General features: G+C 48.7%; 8 protein-coding genes across 8 annotated transcripts; 6 read left to right on the plus strand and 2 right to left on the minus strand.

Annotated features, from left to right (window-relative positions):
• Positions 1 to 560: 560 nt before the first annotated feature.
• On the plus strand, positions 561 to 1,120 carry N7446_006859 (NUDIX hydrolase; the record flags this gene model as incomplete). Its single annotated transcript, XM_058515606.1, has 2 exons — positions 561 to 609; positions 693 to 1,120. The coding sequence occupies 2 exons, from the start codon at positions 561 to 563 to the stop codon at positions 1,118 to 1,120; spliced, it is 477 nt and encodes a 158-aa protein (XP_058372784.1).
• Positions 1,121 to 1,647: 527 nt separating this feature from the next.
• N7446_006860 (DNA-directed RNA polymerase II core subunit RPB3) lies at positions 1,648 to 3,026 on the plus strand (the record flags this gene model as incomplete). The annotated part of the gene is made up of 3 exons (XM_058515607.1): positions 1,648 to 1,962; positions 2,015 to 2,577; positions 2,639 to 3,026. 3 exons carry the CDS (start codon positions 1,648 to 1,650, stop codon positions 3,024 to 3,026), a joined length of 1,266 nt encoding a protein of 421 aa, XP_058372785.1.
• Positions 3,027 to 3,668: 642 nt separating this feature from the next.
• N7446_006861 (amidohydrolase) lies at positions 3,669 to 5,243 on the minus strand (the record flags this gene model as incomplete). Its single annotated transcript, XM_058515608.1, has 2 exons — positions 3,669 to 4,712; positions 4,773 to 5,243. Coding segments are annotated over 2 exons (1,515 nt in total), but the record flags the coding sequence as incomplete, so codon positions are not given.
• Positions 5,244 to 5,515: 272 nt separating this feature from the next.
• On the plus strand, positions 5,516 to 7,405 carry N7446_006862 (uncharacterized protein; the record flags this gene model as incomplete). Its single annotated transcript, XM_058515609.1, has 3 exons — positions 5,516 to 6,399; positions 6,453 to 6,912; positions 6,974 to 7,405. 3 exons carry the CDS (start codon positions 5,516 to 5,518, stop codon positions 7,403 to 7,405), a joined length of 1,776 nt encoding a protein of 591 aa, XP_058372787.1.
• A 378-nt stretch (positions 7,406 to 7,783) lies between these two features.
• N7446_006863 (NAD-dependent malic enzyme) lies at positions 7,784 to 9,977 on the plus strand (the record flags this gene model as incomplete). The annotated part of the gene is made up of 8 exons (XM_058515610.1): positions 7,784 to 7,858; positions 7,910 to 8,131; positions 8,229 to 8,432; positions 8,493 to 8,621; positions 8,679 to 8,812; positions 8,878 to 9,144; positions 9,216 to 9,583; positions 9,649 to 9,977. 8 exons carry the CDS (start codon positions 7,784 to 7,786, stop codon positions 9,975 to 9,977), a joined length of 1,728 nt encoding a protein of 575 aa, XP_058372788.1.
• Positions 9,978 to 10,652: 675 nt separating this feature from the next.
• Positions 10,653 to 12,021, minus strand: cbpA (putative calcineurin binding protein; the record flags this gene model as incomplete). The annotated part of the gene is made up of 2 exons (XM_058515611.1): positions 10,653 to 11,543; positions 11,989 to 12,021. The coding sequence occupies 2 exons, from the start codon at positions 12,019 to 12,021 to the stop codon at positions 10,653 to 10,655; spliced, it is 924 nt and encodes a 307-aa protein (XP_058372789.1).
• A 1,055-nt stretch (positions 12,022 to 13,076) lies between these two features.
• On the plus strand, positions 13,077 to 14,947 carry N7446_006865 (uncharacterized protein; the record flags this gene model as incomplete). Its single annotated transcript, XM_058515612.1, has 7 exons — positions 13,077 to 13,091; positions 13,141 to 13,239; positions 13,303 to 13,810; positions 13,874 to 14,051; positions 14,099 to 14,224; positions 14,291 to 14,558; positions 14,615 to 14,947. The coding sequence occupies 7 exons, from the start codon at positions 13,077 to 13,079 to the stop codon at positions 14,945 to 14,947; spliced, it is 1,527 nt and encodes a 508-aa protein (XP_058372790.1).
• Positions 14,948 to 16,239: 1,292 nt separating this feature from the next.
• On the plus strand, positions 16,240 to 18,124 carry N7446_006866 (FAD-dependent oxidoreductase; the record flags this gene model as incomplete). The annotated part of the gene is made up of 3 exons (XM_058515613.1): positions 16,240 to 16,498; positions 16,566 to 17,095; positions 17,162 to 18,124. 3 exons carry the CDS (start codon positions 16,240 to 16,242, stop codon positions 18,122 to 18,124), a joined length of 1,752 nt encoding a protein of 583 aa, XP_058372791.1.
• Positions 18,125 to 18,138: the final 14 nt, after the last annotated feature.

The raw sequence follows: 18,138 nt of genomic DNA on the forward strand, positions 1-18,138 counted from the left end.
GGATAGAGTCACATGACCATAAAGTGATCAGTACAACCTGGGGAATAAAATATACGCTATGGAATAGAATAGAAAGTATAGAATAGACTAGAAATGAGAGGCTAAGAAAGCACAGAATAAGCAATATACAAGTAACAAAGCCCGTATGCAAGGCCGTGTCATTTCACCCGAATTGCGCCGCCGGTTCTGCCCCTCCATTCCCACTTCTCTTTTCCATTCTCCAATGCTCAACTGATATTTCTTGAACCATGCCTATTTGTACTTCTTTTCATTCCAGTCCCCCGTCGGGAATGATTGGGAAGACCTGATTTTACGCTTCAATATCCGCTGAGGGAAAAAAATTTCCCTTCCCGACCGCCCTCCCTCACTCTCTCACTCTCCAGGCTCTGAGGGAGCTCGAGAGATTCGGACCAATTTCACTTTGATCACTTTGAATCAGAGTGAAATCGTTTAGAAGTCCTTCCGCTCTTTTTGCTCTTTTTTTTACACTTTTTTTTTGACCATCACCGCTGCTCTTCCGGGGATCCTCTCAATTGAGTCAGTTTAGCACATTCAAGACAATGGCACAAATACGGTCGATGGAAGCCCGCGTTGGGCGCATAAACCAACGTGAGTATTCAGGTGGCTCTTGCGGACACGTGGGGCGAGATCGGCCTGCCCCTTACGTCTCTCTGACTCTAACGGCGTGATAGGCTACGGATCGAAAGGCGAGCGACTGGTAGCCGGCGTTGTCCCTATTTCCGCCGACAAAACCAAAGTCCTCATGATCCAATCCGCCGGACCCGGAGGCTGGGTGCTCCCCAAGGGTGGATGGGAGCTGGATGAAAAAACCGCCGAGCAGGCTGCGTGCCGCGAGGCCTGGGAGGAGGCCGGCGTGGTGTGCGTCGTGAGCCGCGATCTGGGTCTCATTCCGGACATGAGGCCATCCGGCCTCCTCACAGCGCAAGCGCCGAAAGCCTCATATCAATTTTTCGAAGTCACCGTGGAGCGCGAAGAAGCCGAGTGGCCTGAGATGCACAAGCGCAAACGGCAATGGGTCCCATACTCAACGGCGGCCACGGCACTCGCAAATCGACCCGAGTTACTGGAGGCGTTGAATCGCAGCTCCTTGAAGCGGTAGCCCCCGCATGCACAAACAGTTCTCTACTCTCTACTCTCTACTCTCCTCTACCAATCTCCCATCTCCCGTGCATCTAAGAGAACTGCCTCCAACCTTGATGACTCGACATGACCAACTCCAAAATTACGGTGGCTTCGTCGCTTCTACTATTGGCTTCGTCTCCTTTAGTCTACTTTTTGCATCCTTGACGGGCTGCCGCTACCCGTCTGTTTCGTGATTTGATTTGTGCCTTTTGCTTTCGCCTTAATAGACACCAACAGGAGGGCTTTGCAACAGCCAATGACTCCTTACTGTCTCATTCAGTGTACATTGCTCACCTTGCTGATGCCAGGAATGAGCTGAGATCGCATTGCGCTTAGTTCTAGGCATGAGGTGTTGAATGCAGCATCTACACCAAACGTTACCAAATGTGAAGCACTTCTTCCACTCTCCAAACCAGGAAAGTAACAAGGAAGCACAAAGAAATAAGAACCCAGATGTAGAATTAAACAGCTAGTATTAGGTACCTACGTAGTTAGTTGTAATTTATGCCCCAAGTCAGGCACTTTGACTGCGTGTCCCGATTAGGCAAAGCGCAAAAAGCTGCCTCCGAGGAGCAAATCCGCGATCTCGTCCACTCCGGCTCCAACCACGCGCCCGTTTTCTCTACCACAACACATTTGGTTACTCTTTCGTTCTCCATCTATTTCAATTACCTTCTAACCGCCATCTCTGTCTACTTGAACACCGCGCCAAGACACCAGCTCCAGACAAAGGGTGGCAGCGACCAGCGCTGCCGCATACACACGATGGACTACGAGATGGACCTAGAGCCCACAGGGCCCCAAGTAACCGTCCGCGAAGTAGGCAGAGCCATCTCCGAAATACCAGAACAGCCAACTAACCAACTCCTAGGCTGAGCCCCTCCGCGTGGACTTCAGACTCAGCTCCGTGGACCTGGCATTCGCCAACTCCCTTCGCCGCACAATCCTCGCCGAAGTGCCCACACTGGCCCTCGACCTCATCGAAATCGAAAGCAACACCTCCGTCCTCCCAGACGAAATGCTCGCGCACCGCCTGGGCATGATCCCCCTCAACTCCAATAACTGCGATGACCTGGATTACACACGAGACTGCGACTGCGAGGACCACTGCGTGCGCTGCAGTGTGACACTCTCGCTGCACGCTCGCTGCGGTAGCGGCATCATGTCCGTGTATGCGCGTGACTTGATCGTCGTGGGCGAGCGTGTGAACGAGACGATTGGTAACCCGGTCCTGAACGATCCCGAGCAGAAGGGGCCGTTGATCTGCAAGCTGCGGAAGGGTCAGGAGATTAAGATGACTTGCTTGGCTAAGAAGGGGACGGCTAAGGAACATGCTAAGTGGGCACCTACTGCTGCTGTGGGCTTTGAATATGATCCCAACAACAACCTCCGGCACGTGGATTACTGGTATGAGCAGGATGCCGCGAAGGAATGGTATGTATCTTGTTCAGTTCCATTTTGAACGTGCTTGGATTCATCCGCTGACATATCTCAGGCCTGTCTCTGAAAACGCCGCATGGGAACCCGCAAATGGCCCCGACCAGCCATTTGACTACGACGCCGAACCCCACACCTTCTACGTGGACGTGGAGAGCATCGGAATGCTCGAGCCAGACATGATTATTCAACAGGGCCTCATCGAGCTGCAGCGCAAGCTAGCAACCACTGTCTCTGTCCTCTCAGGCGAAGGCGAAGACGGCCACGCCGGAGGCATAGATGATGCCGATATGCTGGGCGCCAACGACCCTGATGCCTATGAGCCCCCCGAGGGCATCGACGGTAACCTTACCTCCTACGGAAACGGAGCTGCCAGTGCCTGGGGTGCGAGCGCACAGACACCCTACGGTGCTACGCCTTATGGGCAGACCAGCTATGGGTTCTGAGCGTCGCGGTCTAGGGAAAAGAAAAAAGAGAAAGCTCAAGCATGCGAGGAGTTCTGATTACTGGCGATTTGGGGGCGTACTGGTGTTTTACTTTCCCTGTCATTTTATGATCTTGGCAATAGCCGGTTCTTGTGGTCTTGGGGATTGCTCTGTTCATAATCTACGAAAGCCTTTCTTGGTTGGTCCAGTAGGCGCAAAATAGTGAATATTATCAGTTGCAATATGCAAAGATATTTAGTTGTCTCAGTGTATCTATTGCTTGGGGTCAAATTATATGCATAGCTGTTTATATGCGTAGAGCGAGCAGAGGGCTCGTCTTGCTGATTTATAGTGAGAGGCTATTGTATGAGGAGAGACAATTGAAGCGATAGATGAAGATGATGCATGGTTTTATAGTCTAAAACATTGCGTTTGTTCGATCTTCAAGGGGGCTTTTACGGCTGGTGATATAGAAATTTGGCTAATAGCTCTGGTAATAAGTTGTCCTGTTCAATAAGGATTGGCTTTTGAAAAATGCTTCTTCTCTGGATATCACCTTCCCTTTGGTTGCGCGTTAGAAGCCATATTCTTTAACCGAATCATGGAATCTTGATGCAACATAAATTCAATAGATTGAGATATTCTCACTAGTCAAACATACGACCACGGCTGCATAAGCTTCGCTCCCACTTTGGCATCATCCTCGCGGCCAAGATTGCACCGCTCCAATAGACCCTTAACAGATTTCTGAGCCAAGCGAACAATCTCCATTTCTTTGTCTCGTCCTCCGATTGCCAACTTCCCATCTTCCACCAAGATCTCTCCGTTCACCACCGTCATGTCGACATCACGACCGGTACATCCATGAACAACCGTGGTGACAGGATTGACTGCGTAGCTCGAATAGTCGTCACTCCAAGGCGCAGCCCCAAGTCCACCCTGTCCATACGGATCGATCACCACAAAATCACCCTTTTTACCCACCTCGAGACTTCCAACCTCGTCTTCCAATCCTAGTGCTTTTGCTCCATTAATCGTGGCCATTTCCAGGGCCACTTCCGCTGGAATAAGACTCGCGTCGTGATTGACACCTTTATGAAGAATACCCGCCAGATGCATCTCTTGAAACATATCATAGTGATTGCTGCAGGGTGCACCATCCGTCCCCAGAGAAACATTAACAGGCGCTGGATTGGACAACATGGATGGAACTGGAGCAACACCAGAAGCGAGCTTCAAGTTGGAAGTCGGGTTATGAGCCACGGAAGTCTGAGTCTCCGCTAGCAAGGGAATGTCCACCTCATTGTCAAGATTCACCATATGAGCTAGGACTAAGCGATGTGACAAGGTGCTGTGCTCCGGTGAACATTTGAGCTGAGGACAGAGCTTTGCATTTCGAATGAACTCCATCGCACTGCAACCGTATGTGTCACGATAGATGATGCGATCTCGAGGAGCCTCTGCACAGTGCATTGTGGCCGAGATTCCATTATGAGAACATATTTCGCCAAGTTCGCGATAATGGGAGATAGATGTGCCTCGGGGCGTCCCTGATGCTGCCCAGACGTGGATCCTGCCGTCGTGGCTGTTATGGTGTTTTTGATGTGACTTCAGAAGCTCAGGTATTGACATGGCGAGCAGGTCTCGGTCTCGCGGGTCGGTGATGGAGAGCTGACGATTCGTTTCTGTGAATTTGACCAGCTTTCCCTGTTTTATTCAAGATTGAATATTAGAGATACTCGCACCGAAAAGAGGAGCTGAACATACAAGACAGCCTCTGATACCCATCATACCCACCGCAGAACAGACTTGATCAAACCCGGCTCGGTAGGTCAACATCGGTTCCAGAAAACACGTTGTGCCGGTCTTCAGCATCTCAGCTATGGTCAACCGTGCTGCATTGAATCCATCTTTGCCTTCGAAAACAGCTTCAAGGGGCCAGATCGCATCACAGAGCCAGTTGTGCAGTGGTAGATCCTCTGCCAACCCCCGAAGCACAGATTGGACGAGATGAGCGTGAGTGTTGATCAATCCTGGAATGATGATTTTGCCTCGACAATCAATCTCTCTGGTGCGAGCAGGCAAGGCATTATTGGGATATGGGCACTTTCCAACGGCGGTGATTTGGTCGCCTTCAATCAGGATATATCCATCACGAATGATCTCCCGCTTGTGATTGACTGTAATAATCGTCGCACCATAGAATAGTTTGCATGAGAGAGATACTGCCTTCGTCATGATGACCCAGCAAAGAAAAACGAATGAAATAACTACAATTCCTGGCATAGTATTTATTCCTGGGTTACCCCAGAACCCCAGACCCTCGGCCGACGCTAAGCAATCAACATCTTATCTCTCCGGCCGAAGATGAACGATACACAACTTGAAGTTGATATGATGAGATACTGTTATCATCTTTGACAGAAGCTATATATCGTCATGGAGAATATCCTGGCTATTTCGCGCGTTATGCCAGTCTGCAGACACTCGAAACCAGCTTGTCTTAGACTATGAACATGGATGATCAACGGAAATCGCCGAAGGAAGATCTAGATTTGGATGACAGGAGATCGCAAATAATCGAAGTCTCGCCAGTCGCCGAAACCCGATGGCAGTACCTATATCGATACTTCACGACGAGAGAGGGATGGATCGGAGACTATGTACGAGAGCCGAGCCATCCGTCATTGCAAACGCTAACACGAACACCGCAGGATTACCTTTACCTTGTGACGCCGAATATCTGGCCCTTGAAAAAGAAGTACAAGGACTATGAGGCCCCGTTCTACGGATTGAACGATGAAGTCCCCATTCTCCTCACGATCATCCTGGGCCTTCAGCATGCCTTGACCATGATCGGATCCGTAGTATCACCGCCTCTGGCCCTTGCAAGTGGTGCCTTTTATCTCTCCTCAGAGCAGAGTCAGTACCTTGTCTCGGCAGCTTTCATCACCACCGGAATTGCAACAGCTATGCAGGTAACTCGGGTTCATCTGACAAAAACACCCTTCTATATCGGCACCGGCCTTCTATCTGTAGTCGGTCCAACCTTTGACATCCTGGCTATCGCATTTAGTTATGCGAGCATGCGTTACGCAAATGGAACATGTCCTACCTCTTCTGACGGATCGAGACTTCCCTGTCCTGACGCCTGGGGTGCCATGCTTGGTACCATTCTTTGCACTGTTTGGATTCAGATCTTGTTATCATTTGTTCCACCGAAGACCCTCAATAGGATTTTCCCAAAGATTGTAACCGGTACACTCCTTCTGCTTGTCGGCGTGTACTTGATTTCCAGCGGAATGGAAAACTGGGGAGGCAGCTCGAACTGCAACGGCGGCCAGGGCTTCTATGCCCTGTGCCCTGACACTGCAGCACCAAAACCACTCCCCTGGTAAGTGAATCGAATGCCACATACTTTCAAGATCAGTACTGACGTGCGACCAGGGGGCACCCAAAGCTCATCGGCCTCGGATTCAGCGTTTTTGTGACAATTATCATCGTCGAGCTTTTCGGGTCACCACTCATGCGCTCAGCATCTGTTGTCTTTGGGCTGGCAGTTGGATGTGCGATATCCGGCGCAACTGGATATTGGTCACGCGGTAATATCGACGCCGCCCCAGTCGCGACATTTCTCTGGGTTCACACTTTCAAACTGTCAGTGGATGGAGCATTGGTATTACCTCTTCTCATCCTCTTTATTTGCGAGGCTGTCAGCTGCATGCCAGATATTCTGGCTACTGCCGAGATTTCGGGCGTGGAGATCGATGGCATCGAGTTCAACAGCCGCATTCAAGGTGGCATCCTGTGCGACGGCGTTGGCAGTCTGATCAGTGCTTTAGGTACGGGCTTGCCGATGGTTAGCCAGGCCGGAAACAACGGTGTGATCTCTTTGACTGGCTGCGCTGTAGGTGTTTCCCCAATATATTTTGCAGGTACTCGGTGGTACTAACATGAAACAAATGCAGAGCCGAAGAGCAGGATGGTGTGCTTCGGGGTTCTTAATTCTAATGGGAATCTTCGGCAAGTTCGGCGCTGTCTTTGGCTCTATGCCTCCATCTGTCCTCGGGGGAATGCAAGTCTTCCTCTATAGCACGATTGTAGTTGCAGGTATCAAAGTTCTCAGTCTGGTTGAGTTTACGAGACGCAATCGCTTCATTCTCACGACTGCACTGGGCATTGGCTTCATCGACATTGTGTCACCCAGCTGGTTTTCCCAGATCTTGGATTACAGCGGTTCAAATGTGCGACTGCAGGGCTTTGAACAGGGTATCAACTTGATGGTGGAGACTCCGTTCATCATCGCCGCCGTTGTCGGGGTCTTTATGAATTTGGTGCTTCCGTATGATGGAAATAAGAAGAGAGAAGGGCGTGAGGGACATCCTGCACTCCCTACCTAAGCATCTCATCTATCTAATTAATGAGTCCAATTGAATAATCGTTGGACACAAGCCAGCGAAATTTGTTTAGCTAACTGCAGAGATAGATAAGGTCCCTTTGTTTGGTACTCGTAATGGCGAGAATGCAACTTGGGGTCCGGTCAAGAACAAGGTCCAGCAATAAGAAAGCGTTTAGAATAGCAGATAGTGCAGTTGTTAGAATAGTTGTAGTCGAAGTAGTCGGTTGAAGTATGCGGGTCCGAGAACCGGGTACAAATAGAGTGGCATGACATCACTCCAATGTCAACAACTCCAGCAGACTCACCCTCAAACTTCTCTTTGCGTAACTTGAGTAAAGGACTTCACCGGGGCCAGGCCAAAAATCTGCTTTCCTGCATCATGGCTTCAAGAGAGACTTCCAAATTCAAGAACCTGCCTCGCGCAGCCTCAGGGCCACTGAAATGCCCATACGATGTAAGCCATCCAGTCCCATCCACCATGAGCAACATATATCTAACCTCCCAGGCCAAAACCATCCTAAAAGACGCTCGATTCAACAAAGGGTCCGCCTTCACCCACGAAGAGCGCAAGACCTTCAATTTATATGGGATGCTCCCACCAAATATCCAAACGCTGGAAGAGCAGGTCCAACGTGCCTACGATCAATATAGTAGCCGGGCGGGGCCTCTGGCAAAGAATACGTTCATGGCAAGCATGAAAGCGCAGAATGAAGTGTTGTATTACAAGGTTTGATCAACACCCCGATCCGAATAAGTCCAGGGCAGAGTATACTGCTACCTGTGACGTGATATTATGTTACTGACCGGATTCCTTCTCTGGCTAGCTTTTGCAAACTCACCTCAAGGAGATGTTTAGTATTATCTACACTCCTACAGAAGGGGATGCGATCCAGAATTACTCTCGCTTGTTCCGAAAGCCAGAGGGGTGTTTCTTGGATATCAGAGACCAGGATAGTATAGATGAATATTTGTCGAATTTCGGCAAGGAAGGGGAGATTGATTACATTGTTGTGAGCGATGGTGAGGAGGTAGGCTACATGATACCAACCAAACAATCGGGACAGGCAATACTAAATTTATGTCTCTAGATCTTGGGAATTGGTGATCAAGGCGTGGGCGCCATTCTCATTTCAGTTGCGAAGTTGGTAATTACCACGCTATGTGCTGGGATTCATCCTTCTCGTCAACTTCCTGTTGTGCTGGACTGTGGGACTGATGTATTACCAATCTTTTCCAGATATGATAGTATGCGGGACGTGCTGATGGATTTACAGAACGAGGATCTGCTCAACGACGATCTATATCTCGGTCTTCGACAGCACCGAGTGAGAGGCAAGGAATACGATGACTTTGTGGACAAATTTGTTACTGCCGCCCGAAAACGGTTCCCTAAGGCATTTATTCACTTGTACGCCCTTTGTTTGCCGTTCTGTCTTATAGATTGTCATTCCATCGGCATACTAACAGTCACAGTGAGGACTTTGGTCTACAGAATGCGAGGAGAATACTCGACAAATTCCAACCACAGATACCATGTTTCAACGACGATATCCAGGGAACCGGCTGTGTCACACTAGCCGCCATGATGGCGGCACTGCACGTCAGCAAGATCAAGATGGGAGAAGTACGTGTGGTAATTTTCGGCTCAGGGACAGCCGGCACAGGAATTGCAGATCAAATAGCCGAGTCTATCACAACAGAGGCGCACAAATCCAAGTCAGAGGCATCCAAGCAGATATGGTACGTATGATGTTCCAGGACGAGATGGTAAAACTAAAAGATGATACTAACCAGACTGCTTCATACCATAGGTGTATCGACAAACCCGGTCTCCTCATTAAATCACTCGGCGAGAAATTGACACCTGCCCAGGAATCATTCGCACGAGAAGACGAGGATTGGCCTGCCGATGAGAGTCGTGACTTACTTTCTGTGATCAAGAAGGTTCGTCCACATGTTCTTATTGGAACATCCACGAAACCAAAAGCATTCACGGAGGACATTGTCAGGGAGATGGCTAAGCATGTTGAACGACCGATCATCTTCCCACTCAGTAATCCGACACGCCTTCACGAGGCTGAGCCGAAGGATCTTTACGAGTGGACTGAAGGGCGTGCTCTGGTTGCAACAGGGAGTCCATTTCCTCCTGTTGAATATGGGGGTGTGAAATACGATATTGGTAAGTCCTACCCGAAAGCGAAGTATATATTAAACTTGAACTGACAAGCTCGCTCCTCGTATTAGCGGAATGCAATAACTCAACTTGTTTCCCAGGCATCGGTCTAGGCGCTGTCCTCTCCCGAAACAGGCTCGTATCAAAGAAGATGCTAGTCGCGGCTGTGAAGGCTCTTGGGGCACGAGCTCCTGCCCTCCAAGACTCGAATGAGCCTTTACTTCCTGATGTGGAGGATGTGCGGGATATTAGCGTTGATATTGCCGCTGCTGTGATCAAGTGCTCTATGGATGAAGGTCTCGCTCAGGAAGAAGATATTCCTACTAAAGATTCGGATCTGAGGGAGTGGATTCAGGTGCAGATGTGGGAGGCTATCTATCGGCCTCTGGTTAAGGCTTGAGGATGAGTATTAGGAAGAGGATTTGTAGTAAAAAAATGCAATACACCTCTGGAAGTACAACCCTAAGCTCGAAAACATTGTGTAAGCTTGTAACAAGAAACCCAAAACCTTTGCTTGAAGCGCTATTCGGGGCCTTTGCTCTAGTACTGTGGTACGGAAGATCGGAGAGGAAGTTGATCATATCCAAATTACTCTGGTATCCTTTGCTCGGATGAACGGTTGATAGACCTACACATTTATCTCTCGATGGAGTTGACTACAGAAAGAAAAGAATACGTGATGATAATATGATATGCATAGTATTAAGATTCATAAGATTTTAGCAAAAGCAATAAGACTGAAGTCGTACCCGGAATCGAAAACGCTGCTGATATACCCATGCTTTCCCAACGCCTTCAGATAGCTAGCCACAAATAAGCTGCGGATGTCTTTGTACAGTAAAAGAAAAGAAACCCATCGCTAAAAGAAAAGCAAAAAATAATGCACTCGTCATCCCAAATCCCCTACTCCATAAGCTCGACCGGCGGACGGGAAGTCTTAGGAGGCATCCTCTTAAGAGACATCTCAATCGGGCTCATATCAGCATCCATCTCCGTATCCATATCCACATCCTCAACCGTGAATGTCATATCCTCAACCATAACCGCCGGCAGATTGGGACTGTCGCCGTGGTCTTCAGGTTGATAGATGATCGTGCTGCTCCGACTGCGCTGCTGCGGACCCGGCCATCGGCCAGCTGGGTGTGCGCTTGTCCGATGTGATAGAAACGGGAGTAGCAGGGTCGACGCCGAATGATTCCGCGGGCGCGGGCTGAGTCTGATCGGTCTTCAGCATGGAAAGGGCCTGCGCCAGGTCGGTGGCGTGGACTTCCTTGTTGGGCGGGTCCTCGTTGCGCATGACCCATCCGTGTGGCGGGCTGGGAGGCGGGGAGATGAAGAACAGCTTGTCGACCTGCGGGGCCTCGAGAAGCTTGGGTCGTCCGCCGTCTAGGATAGCTGTCGGCTCGCCGAAGTAGATGCGGGGTCGGACGTTGCGCTCTAGGAGGCGGTTGCCGTCTAGCATCTTGCGGATGGTGGTGGCGTCTTCGGTCGTGTGGAAGGAGCAGACGATGCGGCGCATAGATGGGAGGGGAGAGAAGGAGTTTAGAGGCGCAACAGCTGTGATCAGGGCGCGGATTTCATCCAGAGAGGGGGGCTGGAATAGGATCAGGTCGTTGAGATCGGTGATCAAGAGTGTGTTTGAGGGCGGTGTTGGCTGCGAGAGTGGGGGAGGTTGGCGACATCGATAGACAATGAAGGTCGCGAGGAAGCGCGCGAAGAGCGAGTACTGAAGGTAGAGGCCATAGTTGAAGAAGCCATCGTGGTGGTGAGTGTGTGTGTGTGTGTGTGTGAGTGTGTGTGTGAGTGTGTGTGATGTGTGTGTGTGTGTGTGTGTGTGTGTGTGTGTGTGTGTGTGTGTGTGTGTGTGTGTGTGTGTTGGTGTGTGTGTGTGTGTGTGTTGGTGTGTAGATGTTGGAGATGAGGATGGTGATAAAGGATAAGGGATAAAGGTTGCCACCGGATAAGCCTGAGGCAAATAGCAAATGGCAAATGGCAAATCTCGTTTTTATTCTGTTTCCACTGGTTCAGAGTAAGAATGAAAGAAAAGTCTGGATCTACGCCTTTATTTATTTTCTTGTCTTAACAGACCACTGTGAGGCGCAGCGTCGATGTTACCGTGCACTGCCTCTTAAATTCCACGCATGTTCCTGATCCACCTCCGTTTTCGGCCACTCGGATACCTTCGCTTTAACAGATCTGCCGCCGGCTTCAGATATTATTCTTCATTGTAAATTAAAGCTACGCCACTGCATGCGCCACGTATTGTGTACATAATGTTTATAATGTGTATGTTATGTCTCGAGCAGCCACATCCCGTGACTTTCAACACTTATACTGCGCCCCCTTATTCGTCCAAGCCTCTACTTTCTTCACCTCAGCCTCCCCCTAAATGCAGTTATCATTCTGCCTACGTCCTTGGGCTCTTGGAACCTCCACTGTAGCATCGCCCCCCGCAATATTCCCCGTCCGACTGCGTACCCGAGGGGACGCTATATGAGGCGGGGTGTGGACGTGTTCAACTGGCGAAGCAAGGCAGCCCTATTACTGTAGTTATTTACGGAGTACGGAATACGGAGTATGCCAATGCCCGTTGTGGGTGTTGGTCGTGTTCTATGAACTTTGGGTGACACCTGTCTCTAATGAACAGTGTTTCTAGGGAGGCAGTGTGTCCCAATGGTTATCAAGAGACTAATTCAGTAGTAAATGCAGACTATACTAGTGGTCTCTTGGCTAGCATATCCTGGCCAAGACGTCTCGTGCGGTCGGTTTTCGTATTAATTGCCCCTTGATTGGACACGCCAGCCTGACTTTGGGTCAAAGAGCTCTCTATGTCACCTACATTGGATAGGTCGAGTGCAGCAATAATTAGATATTCTATTGACATAGCCATTTGGCATCAGCTTTCTTTGTGACACATTGTGTCTGAGTCGGTGATGCGAGCATGCTACGTAACTTGTTTGTTTTTCTCCACTAAGTTAACTTATTAAATTGCTTCCTATGTGTAGGGCTGCAGAGACCCATTTTTCCTCCTGGCCTCACTGCGCCTCTTTGGCCAAGAATTGAAGCTGCCTGCCCAGGTAGTCTGTTAGGTCCTCTAGTTGAGGTGTCATTTGTACGTCTTATGTTGCTCTTGGTTGTTCTGGTCGACTTTAGGAAGCGTAAAATCAGTCATTGTAAGCGACTGTAAGCCTCCAAAGTACGTTCTAGGCAAGTTCTAGAGGTGATGAGAAAGCAATTAAGCGCCGCGTTTATAATCACAGTTGCTGCAGCGCGTGTTCTCTGCCCAATCTACTACATAGGAGAAGCGCCCGTCGGGCACTCTTGCAGGATGCATCACATGGCCATGCTTGGTCGGCATCCTGCCGCGCTCACAAAACCCCATGCCAAGAACTGATGTTCTAAAGTTCATGTCCTCTGCCGGTCTTAACCATACTACTTATTACATCCCCGTGTTTTCAAAATCTCGTTGCATAGCCAGCTCATTCGAGCAACGTGCAACATGCTGGTGGTATTGGTACGTGTTGGACTTCCAACTTCGGGCCCAAGATTAACCTTAAATCTAGACTTTGGCATTCCTTGCTTTTATTACTTTTATTGCTTATAGGATATTGTTTGATCCCTTGGCTCAAACTTCCGGGCCAGCTTTTGTGTCTATTTTTCCGGTATAGAGCATCCTTTGAAGGCAGCGTCTATGAAAATGACACCACACTTACACTGGAGACTAGCTTTGGCTACTACGTGCACTCCACAAGCGCAGATGGCATAATAGTATCTATTCTTTACACAAGACTTATGGTTGGGGATCCTCGTATTTTCAAGAGCGTCAGGCTAATTTTATAGGGAATGTCGCTCGCATCGGGCCTACGGAACTCTCCTTTTCAACCATATCTGCCCACAACGCGATATACAGCGGTAAAGCTGGCACCGCTCTCTCAACAGAAGGCTCCTTCATGGCAAAGGTCTTCAATATTACCTTCGGCATCGATATTATGTCTACGAACCCGGACACTGTGCATCATCAAAAAGTGAGGAAAAACATCAACTCGGGCCTGCTGAAACTACGCCACAATGAAGATGCAATCTATAAACTATGCCTCGACCAAATCGATCCTCAGCTAGAGAGGATGCGTGCAAACAGGGAGGATCTGGATCTACCGAAATACTTGAGTGGCTCTTTATGGAAGATATTGGGGCACATTATATTCGGTGAACCAATTGGTGAAGAAGAGAAAAGTAAGCCCAGTTTTCATTTGGAGAAACCATTGATACATACGTACTATCGCTGACAACAACAAGGACAAGTTGATGTCCTAACACCATGGTTTTCCACTGTTGCACCTTATCTAGAAGTCATTACCATATTCTCAGCAATACCGGGTGTTCAATTGATCATCACGCGGCTAATGCGGTTATTCGCATCTTTTACTCAATTTTTTGACATCTCCCAATTCAATCCTTATGCAGGGATCCAACGGTTAGTATTTGGAGTGTCCCTTCGAGAAGTTTACTCATTCAATCTAGTCATATCAACAATCGGGATAGGACTATCACCTCTGTGGCAAACTATATGACTAGCGGTGTCTCTGAGAACAAAAGCTGCCGAGAGATCACTGAGATGGAGCTGAATATCAACTTATGCGTATTCCTGTAAGTTTTCCAGGTCAACTGAGGTGCTTAGTGCTTCGAATGCTTGCTCTAACAAAGGGCAATTAGGCTTGCTGCTTACGAGACAACATCTATGGCACTGTCTTCGATATTTTACTTCCTTCTTAAAGACCCTATTCAGCTGTCTAAGCTCCGAAAAGAGTTGCATGCTTCGTTTGAGGACGTCCAAGCCATAAATGATAAAGAGCTTATGCAGCTTCCATTCTTGAGTGGTTGCATTAATGAGGCTTTGCGACTGCTGCCTCCAGTCAGCGGCAGGTTCCTTGCCCGAACATCTCCGGGATTATATGTTGACGGTATATACGTTCCTAAAGGCGTAAGTGGTTCCAGTGAACTTTTTTGAAGTGGCAACATATTCATGAAGACCTTTAGATACAAATGTCAGTGGACATTTACACGATGCATCGGTCGGCATTGTATTGGACGGAGCCAGACAGATTCTGGCCCGAAAGATGGTCCAAAGCCCTGACAAATGACAACTTCGACGCATTCCGTCCATTTTCAACTGGGCTTTCCGCATGCCCAGGAAGCAATCTGGCCCTCAGGATGACACGTCTCATTGTTGCAAAACTCACATATAGATACTCCTTTGCAATGGTAAACAAAGAATTTGTGTGGGAAAAAGACGCACTGTCTTCCATTATGTGGGCGAAATATAGATTAATTGCTAGTATCAAGAAGGATGAAGAAGCAGCGAAGACATAGAGAAATAGGAGCATGAGAGGGAGTCGCGGGAACGAGAGTGCCAGCGTAGATATCATTGGCGCAGGAGATACTTCTTGTGGAGCTGCCCTTCTCTGAGAACCAGACCACGCCTTGTTGTGTACCTTATGTCGCTATACCCATTCGGTGGGAAAGTCCAAGTTGATGCTAGAGGCTTCTGTTCGCTTCTGACAGCTGTGGCTCTATTTGCATGTGAGGGGAATTTAATTCTGAGGCTCAGAGGTAGCAACTTGTTAAGCTCAGTGTTATTCCACCAGTGCGCTGAATGTAAAGATGTCACCGGAAGGAAAATGTTCAGGTCTTCAATAGTCAAGCGTGCGTGCCGAAAATGGCCTTTAGCACTGTCATCTTTATGCCCCGACCTTGTTGATGCACGGTTCGAGAAAATGCCAAATTCTTAGTAGGGATCTTCGGAATAGTAGCCCTAGTTACGTCTTATAAGAAAACATTAAGCTCAGAAAAAATTCTTATATGGGGAAATGCATTTTGATTCACGCATTAAATTGCCTGGACATTTCTCTATAAAATGATATATTTAAATGTCGGGTTTTACATATAAAAATATTGAGTAATAAAGTATCAAGAAGTGATGAGCCAATAGCTTCCAGAAATGGACATCATCCATGCAAGGGAGAGTGCGGAGTACGGTCTGCCCAGGTCCACGGGTGTATATTAGGGACTGACTACTAAGCGGGGATAACTGCACGCCCAGGTTAAGTCAGGCTTAGATTGGTTTCAGGTATGGACTGAGAGAATCTATTCGTGACTCACGGGAATATGATTGGGATATTGCTGTAGGGCTGTATGTAGTGACTTATTTTCCTCACGAATTGCGCCTCTTTGGCGGACCTGGAATTGAAGCTGCCTAGTCTGTTACATGTATCATTTCTGGTTGAGGAGCTATTTACACATCTAATCTTGGTGTTGGTTGTTCCGGTCGACTTCGTTCTCCTTGCAGGAAGATTAAGCCAATCCAAGAGCATTTGTATAGGCATGTCCCCGGTTTTATGCAGTACTTTACCCTATCAGCGGGTATTTTGCAAAATGTCTATCTGCGATGGTAGTCACTATTGCAATGAACATGCAATTACTGAGTGGGACTTGCATTCTTTTTTTCCAATATTAGCAATGACCTGTCAACGGTTGCATGTGGTACATTCCTCACCGAAAGAAAATAAACACGTCTCTTTTCTATGCATTTTACGATGTGGTTCAAATTAAAGGGCTAGATATCGCGAAAATATCGTGTCCGCCCACATAGTTCTCACCCCAAAATGAGGCATTGGTTACTGAGCCTAGGTGCACTCCTCGCCAGCGGAGGTTCAACCAATGCGGCATTCTGTCGCTGCCAGCCCAGTCAGCCTTGCTGGCCAAGTGAAGCCAATTGGGCTGCCCTGAACTCTTCAGTCGAAGGCAATCTGGTTGCAGTGAAGCCATTCGGATACCCCTGTCATGACCCCAACTTCAATGATGCCGAGTGCACCATCGTAAAGGAGAATACATACAGTTCTTCCTACAGATCATCCCAGCCAGGTTCGAAGCCTTAAATCTCAAACACAGCTTTACTAGTTTTGACTTTGACTTGTACTGATGTATCCAGGTGCCCTGCAATGGGAGAATTGGGAATCATGGCCCGAAGAAGAGGAGCAATGCTACGTCGAGACTGATCAATCAACACCGTGCAAGCAAGGTCGCATATCACTATTCTCTGTCATAGCACAGACGGCAGAACATATCCAGGCGGCTGTCAAGTTCGCAGCCCATCATAATATCAAGCTTGTCATCAGAAATACTGGACATGATTTCCTTGGCCGGTCTTCTGCGCCGCATTCTCTACAGATTTTTACCCATGGTTTCAAAAACATCTCTGTTGCCGATGAATTTGTACCCAAGACACCAGCTGGGACGGCTATGTCGGAGAAGATCAAGGCTGTGACCCTTGGCGCAGGTGTCCAATTACGCGAGATGTACGCGTATCTGGGTTCCAAAGGTCTGATGGTCGTAGGAGGAGCCTCAAACACAGTTGGCGTTGCCGGTGGCTACATACAAGGAGGCGGACATTCATTTCTGGGCTGGATGCACGGAATGGCCAGTGATAACGCGCTCGAGTTCCAAGTTGTTCTCGCAGATGTAAGACTTCCCGAAAGGCAATTTTCCAAGGACATTGCCTGTATTCTGACGCTGACGCTTTGCTAGGGCTCACTCGTATTTGCAAACGCCTATCAAAACATCGATCTTTTCTTTGCATTACGAGGCGGTGGTGGCGGGTCATTCGGCGTGGTTGTCAGCGTGACTGTCAAGGCCTACCCTGATTACCCGGTAGTATACACGATGACGAACTACAGCACGAAGGCTGGTGAGCCATTCTGGAATGGTGTTGACGCTTTTCACAAGCATATTGTTCGTCTCAATGACAATGGTGGTTCGGGCTGGTATGCGATTATCCCCGATTCCAGTTCCGCGACTCCCGGCGTGTCAACATTTTTGACAATGCAAGCATTCGTTAACCAAACAAACACTAAATCCATTGAGGAGCTCATGTCGCCGGTGGTATCAGACCTGAAGAACGCAACGGGGGTTGCACCCTTACATGGCATAGTGGCATTCCCTTCCATGTCGAGCATGTACCTGGCAATGTTCTCAGGCAACGATACAACCGGCCTCCAAACACGTTTGGCATCTCGTCTTGTCTCGCGCTCGTTTTTTGAGTCGGGAAATTCCACGCAGCTCACCAAAGGCCTCGCGGGTCTCAGTTTTGGCCCGGAAGAAGCAGTGGTCGGTGTTGTTACTGGTGGCCAGGTTTCCAGGAACCGTGATATCAAGTCTGGACTTAACCCTGCATGGCGGGATACGTTAGTTCATGTGATTATTGTGCGGTTTATGAGTGCGGAGATGACGTTTGAAGAGCAGGAAGCTGTTGCTTCCAATATCACACAGCATGATGTGCCCATGCTCAGATCTCTTGAGCCAGGGAAAATGGGTGCGTACGGGAACGAGGCTGATGCAGATGAAGTGGATTTCCAGGAATCATTTTGGGGTGAGAATTATCCTCGGTTACGGGGTATCAAGAAATTGAGGGATCCTCGTGATCTGTTTATCGTTCGGAAGGGAGTGGGAAGTGAAAGTTGGGATGATAGTGGACTATGCCGTGTTTCTTAGCCTATGTCGCAGTT

This window comes from Penicillium canescens, assembly GCF_028828765.1.
Source record: "Penicillium canescens strain IBT 15451 chromosome Unknown utg000004l_segment0_segment0, whole genome shotgun sequence".
In the NCBI taxonomy this organism is placed as follows: Eukaryota; Fungi; Ascomycota; class Eurotiomycetes; order Eurotiales; family Aspergillaceae; genus Penicillium; species Penicillium canescens.